The sequence below is a fragment of the Cavia porcellus genome, unplaced genomic scaffold (genome assembly GCF_034190915.1).
Source record: "Cavia porcellus strain 051 isolate PalLab524CR breed Dunkin Hartley unplaced genomic scaffold, mCavPor4.1 scaffold_31, whole genome shotgun sequence".
NCBI lineage: Eukaryota > Metazoa > Chordata > Mammalia > Rodentia > Caviidae > Cavia > Cavia porcellus.
The window spans coordinates 34,458,430-34,484,263 of record NW_026947514.1 but is presented as its reverse complement, the minus strand read 5'-3'; the positions used below and the strand labels follow the sequence as shown (position 1 = coordinate 34,484,263).

The 25,834-nt window shown below is 35.8% G+C and overlaps 1 protein-coding gene across 25 annotated transcripts in view; it reads left to right on the top strand.

Annotated features, from left to right (window-relative positions):
- Gphn (gephyrin) overlaps window positions 1-25,834 on the top strand; it is a 531,921-nt gene that overhangs the window by 408,503 nt on the left and 97,584 nt on the right. For all 25 annotated transcript variants that reach the window (XM_063241465.1, XM_063241478.1, XM_063241474.1 and 22 more), the window contains one exon: window positions 17,472-17,609. In XM_063241465.1, the coding sequence (XP_063097535.1) occupies window positions 17,472-17,609 (138 nt within the window). The remainder of the gene's footprint in view (window positions 1-17,471; window positions 17,610-25,834) is intronic.

Genomic DNA, 25,834 nt, shown 5'->3' with positions numbered 1-25,834 from the left:
CATATCTCAGCATAATAAGGAGAAAACTCCTGATTTGTGCAAGAGAAGAGTGGAACATACAACCAACATTCTAGCATTTGTTTTGGGCCACCCAAAGAACTGCTTGTATCTCACTGTACTGACAGAGCCAGCATGATTTGGACACTTTGGATTAACTGAAAACAAAAGAGAATGTGAACAGCTTGCCCCACAGGCCCTACCATGCCAAATATAGATGCCAGCACCTCTTAGTCCAGTCAGAAGGAAGTAAGTACAAAGCCTGTTAACTTCTCCTTCAGAAAGGAGGGAGAGAAATAGATCGTGCATTTGGTGTCCTAGCTTTTTGAAGGACTTCCCAGGTGAAAAGATTCTGTCTTGCTAATTGTGGTGCTGACCAGGAGCTGGCTGATTGTCTTTGTTACTTTTCTTATTGCTGAGACAGAATGCCCAACTCCTGAAGTTAGAGGAGAACCGATAACTTTGTAAGGACATCTCATCACAAGCCATAACATTCCACCCCTGGCCACCCAAAGACTCACCCACATCCCTTTATGCAAAAGGTATTTAGTGCATCTTCAACAGTTGCCAAAGTCCTAACATTTTAAGCATTGCTGAAAAATCCAAGAAGTCTCTGATATTTAAACCAAGCTTAGCTGCAACCTCTGGAAAAATGTAAAGAAAATTAAAGACTTCCAGCATTCAGTGACACAAGATAGACATTTTCATTCTAAGTTATAAATGTGGGGCAACAAAGGAACCAAAGCAAGTCCAAAATCTAAGAGGGCAAACATTAAATCCAGCATTTCAGGCAATCAATCTCTGGTAAGATGTGAACTCCAAAGAACTTGCTCTGCCCCTATGGCACTGCTGAAACTTGTAGCACTCAAAGCCTCTCTTTTGGGCTGATTCTGCTCCCTCCTTGTAGTTTTTCACAGATAGTCCATGTTCCTGGCTCTTCCAAACTTCTGAAGTCTCTACTGCACCTTTGGCTTCATATTCACAGCTTCACACACTGCCCGCAAGGGCATGTTACCTGACCTCAATGCCTTCTAAAATCTGAGTGGAAGCCTTCCTAATCTAACTGTTCCTTTTTGCAGGCAACTAAACCTAGTACCACATGGGTGATGCCAAGATCTGTTGCGAGCTGGAGCACTATCCAGGCTTAAATCTCTGTTAGTTTTAGGGGTTCAGTGTGTTATGTACCAAATCTCAACGAACAAGTTCCCTAGGCATTCTGGAACATGGTGCTTTGGGTCTCTCTTCTCACAGCAGAGTCTTTCACTTTTGCAGTTTTGAGGTTGCAAATGGTGGAGTCCTGTTGCTTCTCGTGATGCCCTCAGGCTGTCTTTTCTTTTTTTTTTCCTTTGTATCGGTACCGGGGATCGAACTCATGACTGTCTGCTTGCAAGGCAGGCGCTTATGCCACTGAGCTAAATCCCCAGCCCAGGCTGTCTTTTCTATTCTCGTCCTTCTCAGCAATCAAGGTCTCTTCTATCTTTGCAGCACACAGCTTTACTGGAGTTTCCGTTCTGGCTAATCTCATAGCATTTTAAATCATTCTGTTGGCTCTTTGCACTTGATTCTCAACATAAATCTGACTAAAGTTCCCCAGCAGTAGTCATGGCACTGCCTCATCATAAGACTGCCTTGAAATTTCTTCTTTAGATTAATTAGTCCAACACCCTTCATGTCAATCTCCAGCAAAGTCTCTGGACATGAGCAAAATGCAATAAAACTTTCTTTTGAGGCATAACGCACATTGTCTGGAGTCCAACAAACAATTATTTTCTTAGCCAGAAATATATCTTCCAGAGTCTTAGCTCAAATATTGGGGAATCTAAGAAAATTTCTTAACAAACATCTAGCTTAATTATGTTTTAACCATCAAAACTTCTATTACTTTAAAGTTTAGACTGCTCAGAGTGATATGCTAGACCTTTCTACTTCCTGTTGATTCTTGGTTTAGTTTGCTCTTTATGTCTGTGTGTGGTCCTAGGGATTTAACCCAAGATCTATAAATACTAGGCCAGTACTGTACCACTAATCTAAACCTCCAGACTCATGACTCCTTTTGAATTAGGGTCTTACTATGTTGCCTAGGTTGGTCTCAAACTCATGTTCTCCAGTGATCCTCTTGTTCATCTTCCTAAGTAGCTAGGATTACTGGCATTACCTCTAATTCTTTGGGATAGAACATTGTTTGCTTTTAGATCACTCCTCCTCATTAAATATGTCTTCAGGCCAGACATGGTGATGCATGCTTGTAATCTCAGCATTCTGGAAGGCTGAAGCAGGAGTATTCCAAGTTTGAGCCCAGTCTGGGGTAACAAGAACCTGTCTCAACAAACCCAATAAAAAGGTAACAGCTCAGTGCTAACACCCTGAGTTCAGTTCTTCAGTACTGCTAAACAATATTGGTGTTCATTGCTATAAACTTTCCTTTTAGTTCTGCTTTTGTTGTAACTAATAAACTTTGGCATGCCATATTTTTGCCTTAAAACATTGTCTAATTTCTCCTGTAAGTTTTTTCTTTGATTCAACTCATTGATTGTTAAGAGTATAATACTTAATTCCCACATATTTGTATATGTTCCAGTTTTTCTGCTTCTCTTTTTCTAATTTTATACAATGTGTTTATAAAAGATAACTGACAGATTTCAGTGTTCTAACATTTTAAGATTTTTAGCCTACCACATGATCTGTCCAGGAGAATGTTCTATGTATGCTTGCAAAAAATGTATATTCATCCTGCTGCTGTTTGGCATAATGTTCTAAATATGTTTGTTAGATCCAACTTGGTCTCTAGTATTGTTCAAATTCTCTATCTCCTTACTGACCTCTTATCTCATTGTTCTTCTCATTATTGAAATTGGAATGTGAAATTTTCCTACCATTTTCTCATTACTGTTTTTCCTTTTAAAATTCTGTCAAAATTTGCTTCATATATTTGGGTTCCATGATATTGGGTATATTTATAATTGTTATACTTTCCTAGTAAATTCAGCTTTTCATCAATATAATGTAATCCCTGCGTCAACATTTAGTTAAATAATTTTGGGCGTAATGCCTACTTTTGTCTAAGTCTGGCTCACTTGCTCTCTTTTGGTTATAAGTTGCATGGAATATCTTCTATCCTTTCACTTTCAGCTTATATGTGTCTTTGCATCTAAGGTAAGTCTCTTGAAGATGGCATATGGCTGGGTCTTGTTTGTCTTTTTTTGTTTTGTTTTATTGTTCTTGAGTCGCTCTATGTCTTTTTACTGAGGAATTTCCTTCATTTGCATTTAAACTAATTACATTACTGATAAAGGACTTATTATTGCCATATTGTTAATTATTTTATAACTTGTACCTTCTTTGTCCATCTTTTTCTACTTTCTGTATTCATTAGTGTTACTGACATTCTTTGATGCCTTTCTCATTTTCTCTGTCACTTCAATAGGTATTTTTTTCAGTTGTCATTTATATTTATACCAATCTATCAGTTGTACAAAAAACTCCATTTTTTACATCTCCCCACTCTGTTTTTGATGTTACAAAGGATTTTTTTATGTTACTTAAACATTCACATGCTTATATATTTATACTTTTATCTTTTAAACTGTATACCATAATTAAAAGTGCTTTACATACCACCATGACAGTATTACAGTTTTCTATATTAACTGTCTTAATTTCTTCATTGCTCAAAATGCCTTACACTCACAACTTAATGGAGGAGAGTTTATTTTGGCTCATAGTTCAGAAGTTTTAGTCCATGTTGTGGTTTGAAAGTCATGCATTCTGGACATGTTGAGTGCCAAGTATTGAGACCCTTTTCCTGTCCTCCTTATTGTCCGGAAAGTTTGTATTTGTAATCCCATGGAAGCGTTATTGGAATTCTGGTGAGTTAATTCCAATCTACCACCTCCAGTGCAATCCACAGCGCAAGTAAAGACACTAGAACATATTCACAGTTAAGAGCAGCAAAGGGATCCTGAGCCCTGTCCAAATGAGAGTTCGTGGAACAAGAGCCTCGACCCAGGGCCTAACCCAGAAATTGTTAATTCATGAAGAAGGGAGTGGGTCAAGGATGAGTGATGGTGAGAATGGTGGGGATTATGTGAGTAATATGAACTGAGCTAGTTAGGAAGCCAGAGAAAAGGGTATGCAGAGAAGCCAATCTGCATAATACAATTGAGGTAGCATTTAATGTTCAGAGGACTGGTTCTTCAGTTCTGCTATGCAAGCTTTTTCTGTCCTGGGAAGTCATAACCTTTTATCTTGAGGATCAAGCCCAGTTAGTTGTCCTGGAGCAATAGCTCTGCCATCCTGCAGGGCTCAACCATTTAGTGGGAGAAACTGACTTGAGGAAACAGGGCTTTCACTTGGCTTCAAAGATCACACATCAGAACCTCAGCTAGCCCTGTTTACATTGCTTAAGCCAATTGAAGGAAAAAGGAAATAGCTTGGCCAGATCTATACATATCAGTACATGGAGAAAGGGGCAGGTTTAGCTAAAGTAGAGGTAATCGTACTATATTCAAGGAGAGCTGTCCATATGTTCTTTTACATAAACATCATATTGTCTCACTAGTGTGAAAAGCTAAAAGAAACAATATATATGTATATGTGTGTATATATATTATATATATAATTGCTCAGATAGTTAGACTACTGATTTCTCTGAGTAAACTGAAGAGAAGGGGTGGGCTAGTGTTGTTTGGACAATTAAATGTAGATATCTTATACTCATTTGAAGATAACAATATGAAATGTATGTATACCATCATTGCCCCCTAATTATTGTGTTTTGAAATTTTGGGGAGATTTTTCTCTTTAAAATTAAATAGATTTGAAAAAAATAGATTTGAGAATAAAAAAATTTAAAAAGAAAAATAAATTATAGAGCTAGTATTTTGTGAAAACAATGCCCTGTTTTGTAATCTCGATGCACAAAATCTCTTTAATATTTTTTATTCAGCTCTAGAAAATGTGCAGTCTTCTCAGTTGTGCTAAGTTTTCTCAGAAATGTTGTGAGACTTATTTTGAACAAGCAAATATATAAAACTGGTAAAACACCAAACTGAAGATAACATGAGAAATTTGTTTTCAGCTAAATGAAGTACCACCTAATCCTAAATATCTGAACTCTACCATTGCCAGTGCTTTCCTAGAGCTTTGGCACTGATTTCTCTGAATTGTAGAGATTTATTTGAAAGACTAAATGCTTCAAACATCTGAACCTCACATTCTTGAAATTACCAGAAGGCTCTAACTCTAAACTAAGCAAATTACTATCATCTGTGCTCTTTGAGTTTCCTAAGAAAAGTATTCCTTATCACAGATAGTTTACTGTTTGGAAAGATCCAGGAAGTAGAGATACAGGGAATGATAGCTGAAAATACCATAGTAAGTAAGGGCAGTGGCCAGGCATAGTGACACATAACTGTAATCCCAGCATTTAGGAGGCTAAATCAGGAGGATCACCATGATTTTGAGGCCAGCATAGAAGCCATAGTGAGTTCAAGGCCAGCCTAAACTACATAGTGAAAAACCTTCTCAAAAAATAAAATGCAATAATATTAATATAGGAAGTGATATTAATAGTTACAGAACAAGTCTTTTCTTTGGGGTTTTCAGTATATCAAAAAATTGAATAATAGTTTACAGTTTAGGTCGGTTAGGAAACTTTTGCTGATTATATTAGTCACTTTCCTGTCATTGGGACAAAATATCTGACAATCATGACTTAAAGGAAAAAAGGTTTATTTAGCTCACAATTTCCCCTGGGTTTGGTCCAAAGTCAGGTAACTCCAAGGTAAAGACAGTCCGATGGAGGGACCTGGCAGAGGATAGCTAAGAGACAGAAAAGCAAAAGGAGGAGCCTAGGATAAAAATGCAGCATTCCTACCAGGCTAATCCCTGCACTTGGGAATGTGAGTCAGGAGAATTTCTGTGAGTTTGAGGCCAGCCTGGGCTCCACAGTGAATTCAAGGTCAGCCTGAATTACATACAGTGACCCTGTCTCCATTAAAAAAAAAAAAAAAAAAATACACCATTCCAGGTCATGCCCCCAAGACCCACGTGCAGCCAGGCCCACTTCCTACAGCATATTTGGCTATTAAGCTCATCAATGGATGGTGAATCCCCTGATGAGTATTGTGCCCCCTCAATCCAGTTGACTTTTAAATGCATGTCTTTAGACCCTAACACTAACTGTTTAACCCTAACACTAACTGTTTTGAAGAATAAAATTTGCTCCTGAGGTTTTTATTAAATCAGTGAAAACTTGCATGAATATTTGGACCTACTATAGTCTATTCTATGATCTGAAAGTATCTTTTTATTTACTTTTGATTTAGAAAATATATTTTCAAATCAAGATGAAACATTGTATGTTAAAAATCAGTAGGTTAAGAAGGATGCATTTGAACTGAGAAAAATAATTTCATTTGTGTAAACAGCTCTATTTCAAGATGGTCATGCCACAAGAAAACATTTCCTGCTACATAAATATTCTTGTTAACCCTGTTCCATAGAACAGAATACATTTGTACTTTCTGTACACTTTTGAAGGCCTTCTTCATCATAGATATTTCCATTATTATTTAGCTATGTCATCAGTGATGGCAAGCTTGAGTGAACTTACATTCTTTTTTCTGTCAAGTTCTTATAAAATATTTTTAGTGATTGTAACTATTTCATGGAAAACAAGAAAGCTCTATTACATTTTAAGTACTCTCCCTAAAAACGCTCTAAGCTGAAATATATTTGACAGTACCTCTGGACTGAACAAAAAAATACAAAAGAAACCAGTTAAATTTTAATTTTGGAAATGTGGGTTAGTTAAAGAAAATACTAGCATTACTCTATGGCCACTTTAATTCTGTAGCATTAATTCTGTAAATATGCTTGAGAATATTGAATCCATTACAGAGGAACCCTGTCAATTTAAATGTTATAATAATTCAACCTATCACTTTTAATTTAGATTAGGTAGCTGCTTGTATAGAGAGTGTCTAGATTTCTTCTCTTGCTTCACCCTGAATCCCACAAAAAACAAATATTTTGTTTTGTTTTCTCTATACAGTTCAGGCTGGCCTTGAACTCACTGTGTAGCACAGACTGGCCTCAAACTCGCAATGATCCTCTTGCTTCAGCTTCCTAAGTGCAGGAATTACAGATGGGACCCACCACACCTGGCAAGATCTTATATTTTAAGACACTTTGTAGAGTCTTTTTGACAAATTAGCCAACTTCAAATTATCAAAAACAATCCTATATCACAAAAGTACTTTTGTCGCTGTAAATTAAATACTCCTTTGAACTTGAGAGCATGTGTTTTTCAATAGAACATGGTTTTGTTTTGTTTTGTTTGTTTTGTTTTATTTTGTTTTTTAGCATGAATTAGTTGCTGAAGCTAATGCACTCACAGATTCTCCTTCTGACCATTCATACCCATTTGTAAGGTGGCTGTCAGAATATATCTGTGGCTATGAAATCTCTCTTTAGGAAACTATTTTCATTATCTAAATCTAAACTTTCTCTTCAGTATAACCTACATACTTTTTTAAAGATTTGTTCTTTCCTTTTTTACTTCTGCCTAAATAGATTTTTGTGGACTGCTGACAGCCAGGCTATAATTCCCACTTTCCAGGGGCAAAGAACCATGCTTTTTTTTTTTTTTTCCACTCAAAAATTTTCTCTTTTCTCAGACTTCCATGCTAGATTTAGTCTTAAGAAGTGGGTTATGGTGTGAGGGAAAAGTTTTTTCATCCTTTTATCTGCCGATTAAGTTTTTCTGATAGCCTGAGAGAGTGAAAAGGCTTCGGGATTATAGTTTACAAATGAGAAGTCAGACATAATTATTTATAAGTTTTCTGAAGCTTTTATTTTGAAGCTTTTTATAAATCACTGGCATCAACTTCAGAAATACTTAACATTATGTTTCTTTTAAAAGTGAAACAGGGCTAGAGATTTAGCTCAGTGGCATAAGTGTCTGCCTTGCAAACACGCAGTTGTGAGTTCAATCCCCAGTACCAAAAAGAAAACAAACATAACCATTTCCTTACTAGATTTAGTTTAGAAAGTATTCCTTCTATAAGTGGACTTCCCTCTTTCCCTGCTTTGGGAGTCCTGCATCAGAGCCTATGAGCTCTGTGTTGTATCTTGTGCATTCTTGGCTTGGGGCCCTGGCTGCTAGTTCTGTTCAGCATAGTTCCCAGCCATTGTTCCTAGAGCAATGTATGTCAGCTTTTGACTTGAAAACAAGCGGACTAAACCAGTACTTGTCAAATTTCTTTAGTTAAAAACTTCAGTTAAATAGAATCCTTTTTCTTTCTTGAAGTCTGGGAATAGAAGCCTTATACGTACTAGGCAAGTGCTCTACCATTAAGCTACATCCCCAATTCCACAGTGAAATCTTATGTAAATGTATAATCATGCTAAATAAAAATGTATAATCATGCTGTATTTAATGAGGGATACAACAGAACTAGGTCATATTTAGTCATTATCCTATTTAGTCATTCTTTTTCCTTAAAAAGAGTAGCTGTTTTTGTTTTGTTCGCTTTATTGTTGTGTGGAGAAAACAAGTGCCAAACACTGTTTTTCCCATATTTAGGGAACAAGTTAAGCATTTTCTATTGGTGAAGTAGCTGACTGTCCATACTCTGATTTGGGGTGGATTATGAATAGGTAAAGTAGCTGACTGTCCATACTCTGTGATTTGGGGTGGATTATGAATAGGAAGAAGCCTCGTGATACATAATAAATGCTCAGTAAATTTTTGTTGAAAGCATATGCACATAGGCATACTCCTTTACCTGCTAGTGTGCCAGAGAATTACAATACTTCTCCTTTGAGACATTCCTTTCAGTTATTTTACCATATATGCAAATTATCCTATGTGCTAATTAATCCATGAATATCAAAGTATTTCAATTCACTGTAGTGATTCTGCAACATACAAAAACTGTGAAACAATATATTATGCACCATAAATATAACATTTTTTAATTTCTCAATTAAAAATAAAATAACTCTAAAATCTCAACAGCAAAAGCAAAGTAACTCAACATAGGGGGAAAAAAATGGCAGAGTAGTGAGGGCCAGCAACTCAGCTTCTTCAGGACAAAGTGCGTAGAGTCTAGAAATCAACAGCTCAGAGACAAACCCAAGTGAATGCAGGGGTCACGGAAATTACAAAAGAAAATAGGATTAAGTAATAACATAAGAAATATCTCTCTGGCACAGAGAGCAGCTGTGTAGCTAGGAAGCAGTGAAAACAACAACTTTGCTAAGAAGCGGAGATCAGATCTGGCCTCAAGAATTATGTAGTCAAGGTACCAGTGTGAACACAGGCCAGTTTCCCCATTGATCCCCAAGTAAGCCATTGATGAGTGATGGTGGAAACCAGAACTCAGCCTCTCAGAGCAGAAAGAGGTGGGCAGATGTTGCGTTTTTATTTAGGAAAGGACTTGGGACTCAGACTTGAGTCCAGACCAAAACCACTTTGCTCCACAGCCGATTTCTCAGAATGTAAGAAGGGACAGACAGACCAGTCAAGGTGGACTGCCAGCAGTTGGAGAACCATTAGGGGACTCCCGTGACAGGTAGAGGCTGCAACCACACAGACTTTGCTTCTGTGGTGACTGTGGCTTTGCTGGAGAAGATTTGTTCCCACAGTTACTAGACCTCCAGACCCAGCACTATGCCTAGCAAGGAAACCCTCATCTTCCAGTCTGAACAAAGACACACACTGCCTGCAGTTCTTCTTAACATAGGCCTGAGGAAAGGAACCACAAATCCAAAACAATGAAACTTTTTTCTTTTTTATAAACTGTTCTTTACTTGACTGTGTTATTCTCTCATTTTTTATTCTCATTGTACTTTTTAAAATATTTTATTTCTTATTTTCCTCCTTCTGTCCAATATTCCCCACAATTTTATTCCATCCTTTTATAATATTCTATTTTAAGAGCTTGTCTGTGTATCTGTGCTTTGCCCATGCTTACTTGTCTGGTTTTATTTTGTTTTTTATCCTACCAATATAGTTTTCAGAGGGTAAGGAAACCCTTTCCTGTTCATTTATACCCCTCCTCCTTTTGTCCATATCTCATTGTGTGACCTTTTCCCCCTGTGCTTTTCTCATTCTCAGTTTTACTTTTCTCCACTCTACCTTTTTAATTGGCTTCCTTAAACTTTTTCTCTAACATTTACATCAAGCACAGAGCCTTTCCCCATCCCTATCTCTCACTACTAATTGTGTATAGTCTTCCCTGATATATTAGGACCTTTTACCCCTTTTTTATATCTCCCTTCCCATACCACACAGCAAAGGACCTAAAGAGAAAAAATTTTTTTCCTTTATATTCTATTCCTCTTCTCTTTCCCACTTTGGCATTACCAAACCTCTCCGGGCTTCAGATGGTTGATTCTATAAAACTACTCTTTTTTTTTTTTTTTTTTTTTTTTTTTTTTGTATTTTTACCGGTACCAGGGATTGAACTCACGACCACAGGCTTGCAAGGCAGGTGCTTATGCCGCTGAGCTAAATCCCCAGCCCCTATTCTATAAAACTACTCTTGAATGTTGTTGTTGTTATTGTTGTTGTTGTTTACCAATAGAGGAGACACAACCAACACATTTGGTGCACAGTACCAGCGGGTTAAGGCTTCAGTTGTTACAGTGTTTATATGATAGCCATGAATTTCTTCTCTAGACTAAAGGGAGACTTTTTATGGCATGTTATTTTGCAGCAAGCCCTGATAGATTCCACTGCAGCAGATTGGCCTGTTGATACTGTAGTTGAATTGATTCCAGAAGAATTCCCGACTCAGAGGACAAATGAATACCAGTGAACTTACCTGCCAAAGCCATCATTAAACCCAGGGAGTTATCAAGTGTTCTAAACCCAGGATCACAGGGTCAGTCAGACTCTGCAAGAATGTCCAAAACCTGGCAGAAAGAGACCCTGAGTCTCTCTGGTAAAGAAGTGACTTGGGAATCACACAGGAAATGGCTCATTGGAATATCTAATTAGTGTTTCCAGTGAACATTGTATTAGTTTAAGTTTTTGTATGTTTCTGGAGTTATTTAGTAATATGGGATTACCTATTTTTATAGTTTCATCTATGTATTAGGTTGTTACACTTGTAAATGGTGTTTTCATTGGCTATGATTTAATAGGCATCTAGATTCTCTCCCTCATCAAGAGAATAGACAGAGAAGTATAACTGCAATAACTGTCATATAGAAATGTTGCAAGATGGGGCTGGGGATTTAGCTCAGCAGCATAAGTGCCTGCCTTGCAAGCAAGCAGTCGTGAGTTCGATGCTTGTGGCAAAAGATAGGGACAGAGACAAAATCACTTAAAGTAAACAGTATAAGTAGCAAATAGCAAATCTGGACATACAGAGCTGAAAATAACTCACAGGGAAGCAATATCGTACTAAAAAAACTCTATATAACCACATGGTTGCCTCACTTGTTTAGTCCCCAACCAACTGGGGAAGACCCATATAAAGATACACCACCTATGTATGTAGGAAGATGGTGAAGGAAGGAAAAGAGCTCTCCAACCCAAGCACTCCCAAGCAGAGAAGGGAACCACAAGAGGAGGAGAAAACAAATGCCAGATAGCAAAAACCTGTGAAAAGTTCTATAATAAGATGAAGAAAATAGACAAATCCTAGCAGGAAATAAACCAAACGTTTACAGCAATGACACTCAATATACCCACGTTGAATTTCAGGGTAATAGGTAAAAAACTGGATAAGCTAATCAAGGTAGTTCAAACTTTAACAACAGATTCAACAAGATATAGAACCCTCTAAAAGATGTCAAGACAGAAGTAACTGAAATAACAGTATAGAATTCATATGTTCCAGAAATGACTATTGCAGATTATTGAAGATTGAAGAAGACATCAGAAAATGGAAAGATGTTTCCTATTTCTAGATAGGCAAAGCCAATACTGTCAAAATGGCCATACTTCCAAAACTGCTATCTAGTTTTAATGGAGTCCAAATCAAAATACAACAGCATACTTTACCGATCTAGAGAAAGCAATCCTAAAATTCATATCAAACCAGAAAGAGACCCAAATAGCAAAAGTAATTTGGGGCTATAAAAGCAAAGCAGATGGCATAGCAATACCAGAGTTTAAGCTATACTACAAAGCAATAGTGATAAAAACAGTGTAAAAGAAAAACAGATATGTGGATCAGTGGAACAGTACTAAGGACAGGTATTTTTGTTTTTTGGAGTTTTTTGATCCTGGGAATTGAACTCATGATCTCACACTTGCCGATTAGGCACTGTGCCTCTGAGTTACATTCCCTGCCCGTAATTTTGTTATTTTCAGAATTGATACAGAAACCTGACAGATGTATTGAACTATTAGATCTTTGACAAAGGGTGTAAAAGCATATACTGGAAGAAAGATAACATATTCAACAAGTGATGCTGGGAAAACTAGTTACCTGTTTGTTGAAGAACAAAACTGGGCCCTTATTCTTTACTATATACTAAATTAAAATCAAAATGGATCAAAAATTGAAACATTAAACCTCCTGGAAGACAAAACATGTAAAACAATTGAAGACACAGGAGTAGGAAAGAATTTGCTAAACAGAACGTCAGTCACACAGAAAATAACAAGAATCAAAAATTAGGATTATATCAGACTAAGAAGCTTCTGTACAGCAAAAGATTCACTGAGTAAAGAGACAACCTACAGAGAGGGGAAAAAATTTTGCCAGCTACTCATCAGCAAAGGACTAATACCTTGAATATATAAAGAACTTAAAAAAATTAAACCTCCTAAAATTAAAGACCCAGTCTGGAAATATGCTAGAGAAATGAACAGAGACTTCACAGAGGAAGAAATGCAAATACCAGCAAATACATCAAACAGTGTTCAACATCTCTGGCCATTAGAGAAATGCAAATTAAAACACTACTAAGATCTATCTTACTCTGAAAAGAATGGCAATCGTTAGAAAATCAGGCAGTTACAAATTTTGGCATGGTTGTGGCAAAAAGAACTCTCCCACATTGTCAGGGACAATGCAAATTAGCACAACCATTATGGAAGTCAGTAAACAGATTTCTAAGGACTGAAATTAGAAATTCCACATGACGCATCTTTCCCCCTGCTGAATCTCTTCCCCCAAAAGTTTGTCATCATATTACAGCAGTACTTGAATACCTGTGTTCATTGCAGCACAATTCATAGTAGTGAAGTCCTGGAAACAGCCTGAATAGCCATCAGTAGATGACTAGATAAACAAAACATGGTATCAGTATGTAATGAATTACTATTACTAGCTATGAAGAAAGACAAACTTGAGGCATTTGTCAGAAAATGGATGCATCATGGGAAACAGTGTTGAATGGAATAAATTAAACACACAAGTCTGGATACCATATGCTATCCAACATTTGAATGAGGTAAAGTAAAAACAAGGAAAATGAAAAAAAGACACTAGAAAGGAATAAGGAGGCAGATTTCACTCAATAAGGAAATGGTTCAAGAGAAAAAGGAGAAGGTAAGAAGGAAACAAAGGAGAAATGAGCAGAGTAAATATATGTCAAGTACAGGAACTTAATAACCCTAATCAATGCAAATGTTATAGTTCATAACACACACTAAGACAAGCAGTATCAACATATAGTGTCAACATATAAGAAAATGGTGATTAGGAATCATGGGAGGCGGGAGGGAAAGAGAGCTGTAATCTATGTGGGTAACAATTCTCCAAGAGTATTGTAAACTGTATGAATTACAAACATATACTAATCAGAAAGATAAAGACCCCATGATCTCACTCGTATGTAGAATCTAAAAAAGTTAATCTCATAGAAGTTGAGAGTAGATGGTGGTTAACCAGAGGCTGGTGAGGGTAGGGAGTAGCAAGGAATGGGAAACAATTGACAGTGGGTCCTAGGTTTTAGTTTGGAGTTAGAATTTTTGTATGCTATTGCACTGCAAGGTGACTATAAATAACAGTGTATGTTTCAAAAAGCCAGAAGAAAGGATTCTGAATGTTTTAACCATAAAGAAGTGATAAATTAGAAGACAAATATATTTGACATACATTAGCCATTATTCATTTTCTGTCTCCCACATCACGATATCCGTTAACATACATAATCGTTATATTTATGCATAGATTAAAATCAAATTTAAGATAAATACGATGTTTTGTTGTCTATAAAAAAGCATGAATTAATCAATCTGATAAGCATTTTGTTACAAAGACTTCATAAATATTCAAAGTTTAAAGAAGCAAATGGATAAAGCAGAAAATGCCACCCTGTTTTTTTTCTTCCCAGTTCTAGACTTTGCTTAAAATATTTGCCATTTATTCACACCTTGAATATTTCTACAGTGACTATCATAAATAGAAGGAAAGCATTATTTTTCAAATGGCAAAGATTACTAAGATATAGGAGTATTCCTTCAAGTTTTTAATCTACTAACAGATACAGCAGATCTTTAAATATGTATACCATAAAATGGAGACTGGTAAGTGCTAGAAGAAATTATAAATTAAGACATAAAAGTATCTTAGAAGAGCTTTTTTCCCACTGAAAGTTATGTACACTGCAGTTTACAAACAAAAGAACAAGAATTATACCAGTTTCTGTAGTTAGAGAACCACTAGGTTTTTTACTCTCATTTGCTTGTTTATTATTTATTTATTTATTTATTTGCAAGTCTTTCTGTTTTCTGGGCTGTAATTGTCTTTGTGAAAGAGCATATATTAATCTATATCTTAACTCCCTAATTTGCCCCACTCATAAATATTTTATGATGGATGTGTGTAGCATCAACAATCAAACTTGTTGCTTAATAAGAAAAAATTTTTCTATTACAAAGTATATTTTAAAAACAAACCCTACATAACAAAAAATAAAAGGTTTTTCTGAGGAATAATCATATTTTAAAGGGAAGTTTTTATAATATTATACCCAATTTGTACCATTAAGTATGGCATATAACAAAAGGTGATCTGGGACTTGTATAACTGAATAAAAAGCAAAAGTAGCTATTATTCTCTCCATTTACACTCACTGTGACAGTGTATTTGTGATGTCTGATTCACCAGGCCCAGACATCAATGAAAGTGAATCATAAATAAATTTGCATTTTAGTTGTGAGTGATAACTTGTGCATGATCCTTTTTTAACTATTTACCTGCAATTTTGCATAGAAAATGTTATTCAGCGTAGCAGTAAGTTCCTTCAAGCTTTAAATTTTGTGATTTGAGAGTCTGTGAGGAAAAATATACTAACATTATTAGTAACTTCATTTGTCTTAAGAGAAGTACTTGTTACTAGTCTTAGACGGAAACTGTCTATCTTTAGGTCAATTCAGTAAACGTGTCTGAAGCAACTTCTGGGATTATGGTAGAAATGCTAAATTTAATAAGATGCAGTGACAGAAACTATAGTCTTTAGAGGGACATACACATATAAGCATTAAAAAGTAGTTTAAAAGGATGCAAATTTATTTATCTCATATCAAAGGTCTAGAGATAGTCTCAGACTGATCTAGCTGCTTAAGATTTTATCAAGGAGGCCAGGGATTTAGTTCAGCGGTTCAAGCACTTGCTTGGTAAGTGCAAGGTCTTGAGTTCAATCCCCAGTACAAAAAAAAAAAAAATTTCATCAAGGTCTCATGTTCTTTCTTCTTATGTTTCTATTACTGTATAGGATTGTGACCTTAAAGTTGAAAAATGGGTACAAACATTTGCCATATTCATCCATGTTACAAATGGAAAAGCAAAAGTGTTTTTTCTCATAAGGGTTTGTCTCTTTTGTCTATTATTTGTTAGCAAGATCCCTTCCCAGGCATGTCTTCTTATATCCCACTGGCTAGAATTATATCATAGTATCGCTCCCTTCTACATGGGTAGCTAGGGAAGAAGCAGAGTGGGGATAGTGTTTAATACAACCAACCAGAGTCTTTACATTTACTCTTTACCTGTTAACCATTTGGGCTATATGCTTGTAAGGTTTCAATGGAAGGCCAAGTGATTTATACAAAAGGATACAGTACTACAAGAAATTCTTATCATTAAATGATTCATTTATTCAGGAAATATTTATTCAGGAAATATTTATTTATATAAATATATGGCTTTGAATATCCATATACATATGCATGTGTACATATATGGATCCATAAAGAAACATAACATAGTATTAAAAATAGAGTGATGGTAGGAATTATTACATATAATGTATTTAACAAAAGTCTCCCTGATGAGGTGATTTTCTAGCAAAAACCTAAAAGAAAAAAAATGAGAGATGCATAGATCTATAACATTTGGAGAATGACCTGAAAGGGAAAACAAATGTAAAGCCTCCGAGGACAGATGTATTTGACATTATCAGTCAAAAGGAACAAACTAGAAGTGGTGAATAATGATTAGATTCTGTGTGTTTCAAAGGTGGTTTAGGTACGGTTCTGACAAGGAGAAAATGGGAATATTGCCAAAGTTTGAAACCAATAACTGGGAAAATGGAGTAATTGTTTACTAAAATGGGAATTGCAAGGAAGTAAAATGCTGTATGGGTAGGATAGGAGGATCTGGGAATCCATACCTATAATTTTGGACATTTGAGGCGATTTGCATCTTACACATCCAAGGACATGTTGGATAATTACAAGTCTGAAAGTATATTGTCTACTGGACAGTAGATGATATAAAAACCTAGAGTTGAAGGTAGAGATTGATATTGAAGATATAAAATTAACAATTGTATGGGCAGTATTGATGCCATGAAACTAGATAGTGTCACACAGGGAATGGATAACTAATGATTTTTCATATGACTGTTGACAGAGGAAAAAAATTTCCAATAAAATCCCAGTTAAATTTACATTTGGCTGGGGCTGGGGATTTAGCTCAGCGGCATAAACGCCTGCCATGCAAGCAACCAGTTGTGGGTTTGATCCCTCGTACCAATAAAAACAAAAAAGACCAAAAAAAATATTTTTTTTTAATTTGCATTTGGGAGCTTCATTTTACTATCTTATTAAAGGTTAGTATAGTAAATTAAAGTTGAGAACATGAACTCTGAAGCCAAGCATACCTACGTGTTATTCCTGGTTCTGCTGTTACTAGCTCTGTGATTTAGGCAGATTCATAGCTTCTCTAAGCTGCTCTTGCCTCATCTCTAAATCTTTATGTTGCCTCAATGTAGATTGTTTTGAAGATTGATGAGTTAACTTAGTACCATCCCTTACACATGGTAAGCACTCAAAAAGTATTATACGGTATCATTACATTTCACCAGCCTTTTGCATAGAATATACTATTGGTAACTTGATTTAATGTCCTACCAGAGCAGGCTGTTTTGGAATCAGAAGTAAATAACCTAGTAATATTTATTTGAGGATATTTGAATTGGGAGTTGTTGATAGTTATAAGTCATTCTCACTTTTTGATCAGTGTTTCAGCATCATATTACTGATTAATTATCTTCCTATTTAGGTCACAGTGCTGTTGATATCACCAAGGTGGCTAGAAGACATCGCATGTCTCCTTTTCCTCTGACATCTATGGACAAAGCCTTTATCACAGTCCTGGAGATGACTCCGGTGCTTGGGACAGAAATCATCAATTACCGAGGTACTTTCATATTTCCTTGTTCTTTTTTTTTCTTTAATTTTTTTTCCAAGTAAAATTTCTATAACATGAAAGCAGAGTTTTCCTTAAAGAAAAATGCTGCTAACCATTGTCGCAATTATGATTACTCCTTTTGTTTCTTATTTCTATTCAGCCAAAGAATCAGACTTAGCAGCATATAAAGTATAACACTATAAAGCTTCCTTTTCATTAAAAAAGGGAGGAGAATCAGCAGTGTTTCTTATCTAAAGCAAAAGTGTTCCAATTTAATCCTAGACTATCCTCAAAAAACTAGGATTAGAGGTCCCATTTGACCCAGCTATTCCCCTTATGGATATTTTCCCAGAATGATTAAAAACATTGTACCACAGTGATATATATGTACCCATGTTTATAGTGGCATAGGTTATAATAGCTAGATCTTGAAAACAACCCAATGCCCAACAACTGAGGAATGGATCAAAAAGATGTGGTTTTTATGGTGGAGTACTACTCAGCCATAAAGAATGATAAATTAGAGACGTTTATAGATAAATGGATACAACTCAAGATCATACTCATAAGTAACAAATTATAAGTAGAAAAGTTTATTTTACTTCAGGGTTTTGGAGGTTCTGTTCTGTGACTGAGTGACCCCCTGACTATGACCCTCTAGCAAGGCACATTATGGCAAGAGCATGTGATGAAACAAACCATTCACCTCATAGGCCAATAAGCAAAGCAAGAAAAAAAAGAAGAGAAGAAGACGAGGATGACAACGACAGTGACTAAGGTCTCACAGTTCCCTTCATGGACTTAACTCCAAGGATCTAAGGGCCTCCCCCAAGGCCCCTCCTCCTACAGGTCCACAGTACACACCACCAGTGCTGCTCTGGGAACTAAGCCTTTCATGTGTGAACCTTTGGGGAACAGTCACTATCCAAACTATAGCTCTACCCCATTGCTCAGTGGTTTATGTTTATCTCACAATAAATGAGCATTCTTTCCATCTCAAAGTCTAACTGTCCCAGAATTACTCAGTCTTCTTCAAGACTGAAGACAAACTCCATGTGATAAACCCTTCTAAAAACAGAACAAAACTTATGTCCAGGTTACAGTGGCAGGACAGATATAGGCAGTACCACAACTAGAGTTCATGCTGCTCGAAGCAGTCCTTCAATTTCCCGCCCTCTAACATTTCTGGATATGTTAACCTATTTAAGCAGAAAATTAAATGACGCAGAGAGAAAAACATTAATGTTTCAATGTATTTGAATACTCACCATGTTAAAATTGAGTAAATTGTTACAATATAATTTTCATTTTGACCAGTAATCCTCCCACAAATGTACCACCACTGGATGGACAGGCCACCAATTCCACCCCCCAAGCTATGCCAGTGGGTACAGAATAAACGTGTCCTGTTCCTAAGTGGAGACTAGGAAAAAAGTAAGGAAGCCCAGCCCATCAGGATAAACACTAGGGGCCATACTTTGGTGATTTGTGAGTTCCCGAAGGTTTGGGCAGCCCTTTCCCATGGCCTTGTTGGTTGCAGCCTATATGGTCATTTCGGGGGGGGGGGGGTTGCTCTGCATGTTGCCTTTGATTCTCTTTAAAGAGCATTTTACCTTGCTGGTATCTCTACCTCCCTTGGTTTCAACTTTAGTTTCACTCACATAATTTTACTACATATCACTCTTTGGAAGAACGTCAACCCTGCAACATGTTACCTGGCTTCTGAGACTTTCCATTGAAATCTTGGTGGAAGCCACCTGACCTGAATTATGGAACTCTTGCATTCTACATGCCTCAAAACCAGCATCGTGTGGACAGTGCCAGGATCTGCTACCAAAAGGAGTCATACTTGAGTTGATTTGAGCCATGGCTGCACCAGCCTCTGAAGGCTTTGTTGGCTCAACATGGGAAATTGACTCCCTAGTCAGTCATGGATTCACAGGCATCTATATCTTTGTGCCTGTGATGCAGATTTCTGAGACATCCTCGTATCTTTCCTATTATCTTAGAACTAACAAGTAAACTAGTCCATTACCTTTTAAGCTCAGCCTCACAAAAATGTACTATCAGGGACTAGACAAAATGCACCCAAATTCTGTGCCATAGCATAACAGGAAAAGTCTCTAGACTGATTCCCAGTGGAATCTGTCTTTCTATATGAAACCTCATCCATGCTGCCTTTACTGACCACATCTCTATCAACATTCTGGTCTTGTGAACCCTTACCTGAATCACCCATTAAGTTCCACTTATAATTTTTTAGGTTTTCTATAATCTGCTCCTCCAAACTCTTTGAAACTAATCTCCTAAACCAACTCCAAAGGATCTTTCATATTGTAAGGCATAGTTACAACAACAGCCCCCCCTACTTTGGACCTCTGGTGAAACAGCACACCATGGTTGGAACACATGGTGGAGCAAACCACTGACTTCATGAACCAACAAACAAAAAGAAGGGGGAGACCTACAGGGGGAAGAGAAAGAGAAAGAAAAGAGGGAACTGGAAGAGACTAGGGTCCCACACTCCCAAAGGCATACCTTCAATGACCTAACGCCCTCTCAACAAGGCCCCTCCTTCTAAAAGTTCATAGCACCTCCCTCGAATGCCATTTGGATACATATGGGCTTTTGTAGAACATTCAACATTCAAAGTATAGGAGTAGTACCCCCTGTTGCTTTTAATTTTTAATCAACAACTTCCATTTCCAACATTTCACTATAAAAGTTATAGGCATTGAATCATAGCAGATCAAACTCATGAGGAAAATTTTGAACTAGGAGCACTTTTGGTCACTTCTCCCAGAAAAAAGGTTATATTTTTAATGCAATATGAATAAAATATAGTTTCTTAGTTTTTTAATGCCTATAGAAATAGCACAAAAGATTTAATATTATGAGCACAGAAATTTTTTATAGAAGCATAAAATGTTCAAACTATAATGAACATTAGAGAGCATCTATACAAACACACTCTGAGGAAACTCAGAGCAGCAAAAAGAAATAAGATTAAGGTACCAATACTTACATTTTCTTCTTGCTACATGATAGCAGTCTTCTTTTGGCATTAAAATTTAAAAATAATGGTAGTTAGCATAGCAAATCACATTAAAAGACCTGAAATTAGTAAAATACTACATGCCATATTTTAACTCTTTGATTCTTCACCCTACTTTTATAAAAATTAGGTTTTAGAGTTTCTACTTATCCTACATCTTTGACTCATGTTCTTTCTAAACCTGTATTATTAGGCTTAGACTTTTTTTTGTTGTTGTTTATCTTCATTTAAAAAAATAAAGATTAAAAACTCACTAGGGAATTTGTCAAAAATTAACCGTGTCAGGGCCAGGGATTTAGCCAGTGGCATAAGTGCCTGCCTTGCAAGTGTGAGGTCGTGAGTTGAATCCCCAGTACCAAAACTCAACTTTAATTAGCTCTAATCTTTTTTCTTTATTGTTAAATTCAGAATATGTAGATATTTATTGATATCAATCTAAACCAAGTTATTTCCAGAAAATATGAATATTTTTAAGCTTAAAATTTTTAAAATACTTACTATAAGAATAAATTAGCCATCTCTGGTCTCTTTTAACTTTAGAGGTGTTTCTCTTAATATCAGTCCTTAGAAAAATATACTCCAACCCAGATGTAGACAGAAATTCATCCTTTTAAGAAAAGAAAAAAAAAAATGGGAAATGGCCATTTCATTTTTCCTATGGGCAGCAAACACTTTTAGATGTATTTCCTTTTCCCTTCGCGTGCTTATTTCACTTTCATTTGTTCATCAGAGCGGTTGTCGCTTACAAGTAAGCAAATTCATGGATGGTTAATGTGCTTGGCAAGTATTCCTACCAAGGATGAAAAATAAATGTTTACATTCAACCTTTGTGGTGGGTCAAATTCAATTTTTAATACAAAAGAGTATTGCAGCTAGACTTCCTATATACTTTAGTTAGGTGTTTGGAAACCAATGTCATATAAAAATAATTGTTATCAATGGACATGGTGACTCATGCCTAATCCTAGCACTGGGGAGGCTGAGGCAGGAGGAGTGCCATCAGTTCAAGGCCACCTGGGCTACAATGTGAATTCAAGGCCAGCCTGAACTCCAATAGTGGGATTCTGTCTCAAAAAGATAAGTAAATAAATAAATCATTATTATGATACAATTCAGTTTGCTCAGCACGTATTGATTAAGCATCTACTGAGAGGACTGTTTTAAGTTCCAGATATACTAACATGAATAAAAATAAAGCTCTTGCCTTATGAATCATGTAGTTTAAGGCAAAAGAGAGAGAGAGAGAAATAAGCAATGTGGTACTTGTCTTTATTAGCTCCTTTGCAGGCTCACCTTCTTTTGTCAACTCTTTGAATTAAGCTTTCTTTAGTTTTTTTTTTCCCCTTTGCACATCTTCTATTTTCACTTTATACAATCTTATACACACCAGTAGTTTCAGATATCACCTCCATCCTCATTTTGAAATCATAAATGTAAAGTACTGCCCAGACCTTACCTGGTCTCAGACTCACGCACCATAAGCATTACATACCTGCTGCTGTAGATTTAGCAGAATAAATACTAAACTTATTTTCTCTGCCTCTGTGTGTTTCTTCTAATTCCTCTTGAATCCATCACTTGTTCTTATCCCAACTGCTATTATTTCCATTCAGGTCACTTTTATTAACTTCCTGGATTATTGTACTCCAGTTAACATCCTCCCAATCCTTTCTCTATTGTTGGTACTCTGTTCAAACAGCAGAGTACAATACCTCAGTAGTGTAAAGATGACCATAATATCAAGATAAAACCAAACTCTGTGACATGTCCTGTAAAGCTCTTCATTATCTAAAATCTAATTTTTTCAATTTCATCTCTTACTTCCTTATTGTAAAGACTTACTCCATAGGGTATAAGACATAAACCAAAAGGATTCTTATTTTTTAAAAAAAGCAGCTGAGAGTGGTGGTGCCTGTCTGTAATCCCAGAGGCTGAGGCAAGAGGATTGCACAAGTTGGAGCCCAGCCTATGCTCCATAGTGAGTTCTTGAACTACCAGCCTGAACTACTCAGCAAGACCCTGTCTCAAAAAAACAAACAACAACAAAACTAAAGAGATCATAACACAAAACTTTCTTGTACTCTTAACTACTTTGAAAATAATCATATACCATGTAATAATTGTTATTCACTTATTATTTGATTGTGAATTTTTATTTTATTTCTTCATAAAATAAATGCATTTAAGGGGGAAAAAACCTACTTCTTCCCAAATCTAGCATGCCATTTCTTGCCTCATATTATCTCTTACCTGTAAACATTTGCTTATATTAACTTTTGCTTATATTAACTCTGCCTAACTACTATAGATCAAGTTTAAACTGAGCATAGTGGCACACATCGATAGTCCCAGCTACTGGTAGGAGAGTCTGAGGTAGGAAGATTATGAGTTTGAGGCCAACATTGGCAATGTAGAGAGACCCTGTCTCAAAAAAAAAAAAAAAATAAATTTTAAGGATTATTTCTTCCATTAAGAATTCCTTCCTGTCTGCTTCTGAGTTTCTTTGACTGATTAATTCCCCTTTCCTTGCATTTATATGTTCTGACTATATTTTTCACTATTGATTGTGAATACACTAATCAGTAACATGAGCAAAAAAAAAAAAAAAGACCAATGCTCTGTGTGTGAATCACTATAGGTTGGATTGTCATAAATAAAATATGACATAATTTTCCTACTGAAGTAAAGAAAATTCTCTTCAGGAAAAAGAATTAGAAACTTATTCTTACTGTATTTTAAAATTTTATACTTACCAGTATATTTACATTTTAATAAACAAACCTTTGAAGTTCATTTTTATTGTAGCTAATTGTACTTCTAAACTATTTGACTTTGCAGGGTATAGTAACACATGCTTGTAATCCCAGCACTTGGGAGGCTGAAACAGAAGGATCTCCATGAGTTTGAGGCCAGCCTGGACTGCAAAATAAAGCCTTGTCTCAAAACAAACAAACAAGCAAACAATTTAATTTTATTCATTAATCTATGAGTAAAGCATAGTATTTGGGGGGAACTTAAAGATCTTCATGGTTCACTGACACCTCAAATATTTTTGCCACTGCAAATGCTGTCACTTAAAATCGTAGAAGTCTTTAAAAGAAAGCGTATCTTTTGTAAGGGAAGTCCAAAGTCACTGAATCTATGAGCCAATTTCGAACTATGATATCTCTAAAATGTTTTTTTATTTGTCTCAGTATAACAGTAAGCCTAAAAAACTAAGAATATAACACATACAAAAATGCGGAAGTGGTTGCTATGAAGGTCATAAATGTAAAGTACATAAAATACAATAATAAGAGCATAACTTGAAGATCATGTAATATTCCTTACTTTAAAGATGAGAAAACTCAGCATAAAAGAGTTATGATGGTGTTCTTAGAAAAAAACATAGTTATGATTAAACAATTAAATGATTAAAAATTCTTACCCAGTCTGATGTCCATTTTAACATAGCATATTGCTTCTCAAATCAGTATGAAACTTACTTATCTCAACCAAATTCCTAGATGTGTATATATGTATAAATCGGGTTTGGCTTGTCTTTTAGTATGAATTTTCTATTGTCTCTCATCTGTCCTTTGTATATTTATTTTCAGTCCCTATTTGTAAGCACAGCTTGTAAGGAGCAAGTCCTCCATTGATATAAATAGCTTTCCTTTGGTTTCTTGGGAGAAGCATACCTGTCATAATAATGGATGATAACATTTGTAAGACTATCATTTATAGTTCATCTTCTTTCCTGGTAAAATATATGACACAAATAATTACAACTTTACACTTGACATGGTACCAGCTACTCTATAGCAAATTAAAATATTCTGGCATCATTCCTTAACCCAGTCTTTTTCAGTTAACAATAAAAAACTGTGAATTTTCAATAGAAAGGATTCACTGTTAGGAACTTTATCACAGATTATTAAGTACTATGCTTTCCTATATAAGATCACGTGATCAAAAACCTCAGTTGTTTTTCCACAAAAAACTTCATCAGTTCTAGTGAAAGAACCTTTAAATGCTGCAATTCATTTTAAGCAGTGAAGTATCTCTCTTTTAGAATACTGATCACACAGAAGCTCATGTTTCCATCTTTGACTTCTAGCTAGTTAGTATCTGAAAATGACAGTTTTTTAAAAGCAGAGATTCCCTGCCCTTTAGAAGCAATTTGAAGGCTTCTGATTCTCTGTAGTAGGAAATGCTCACCAAAGGTTGTTCACAACTTGTGCTGGGAGTTCTTTAATTCTTCCTGACTGTGCATGTGCTGTCAGAGACTAAGGACAAAGGAATCAAAGTATACTGGGAGAAGCTTTGTTATCATATACTCTTTACTTTGCTCCATCTTTTACTATCTGAATAGCTTTGGACAAGTTATATAATCTTTCTGAGTCTTACCTCCTTCTTATGTAAAATGGAAATAATTTCCAACAACATAGGGCTATTGTGGGATACTTTTAAAGAATATACACAAATGAATAGCTCCCATTAAACTGCCATATTTGGAAATTAGTAACTGGTTCCCTTCCCTCCATCTCCCTACATGAGTTATAGCCTTGTGATAAGCACTCCTAAAATATAGAATGAAAGCTAGAATTTTCTGGGTTAGCTACATTTGCTGGTCCTCACTAATAGTCTCTGAAAACTACATGCATTTTGATGTAATCAAATTTGCATTCTACCCACCCAAGTCATTCAGGCATGTGCCCGTCTTATTAGAAAATATAATTATGCAGTAGTTTTCCATTGTCTTTCTGCTTATCTGCAGTTGAATTTTACAAAATTGAACTAAAAATTAAGATTATTATTCTAATAGTTCAAGTGAAAGCATATACTCTTATTGTCCAAATTATTGCCTCCAGGTAGTACCTCCAAACTAGTAAAGTTTTAAATTGCAAGTATCTCTTGGGCTATTGGTCTATACTGTCATTGGTTTAGATTTTTCTGTGAAAACAGCCACTTAAATTCATTTATAATTCCTTTCAGGTATTTTTCTCTTTCATTCTTGAACTTTATTATATCTCTTAAATCTGTGTATCTCCTATTCTTCTATTTCTGCATCTTATTTTTATATTTCTCCATGTATCTTTTGACTCTAAACATCTCATTAAATATGTTTATACAGTAATCGCCCCTTGTATAGCAAGGATATGTTCTGACCCCTAATGCCTAAAACCACTGATAGTAT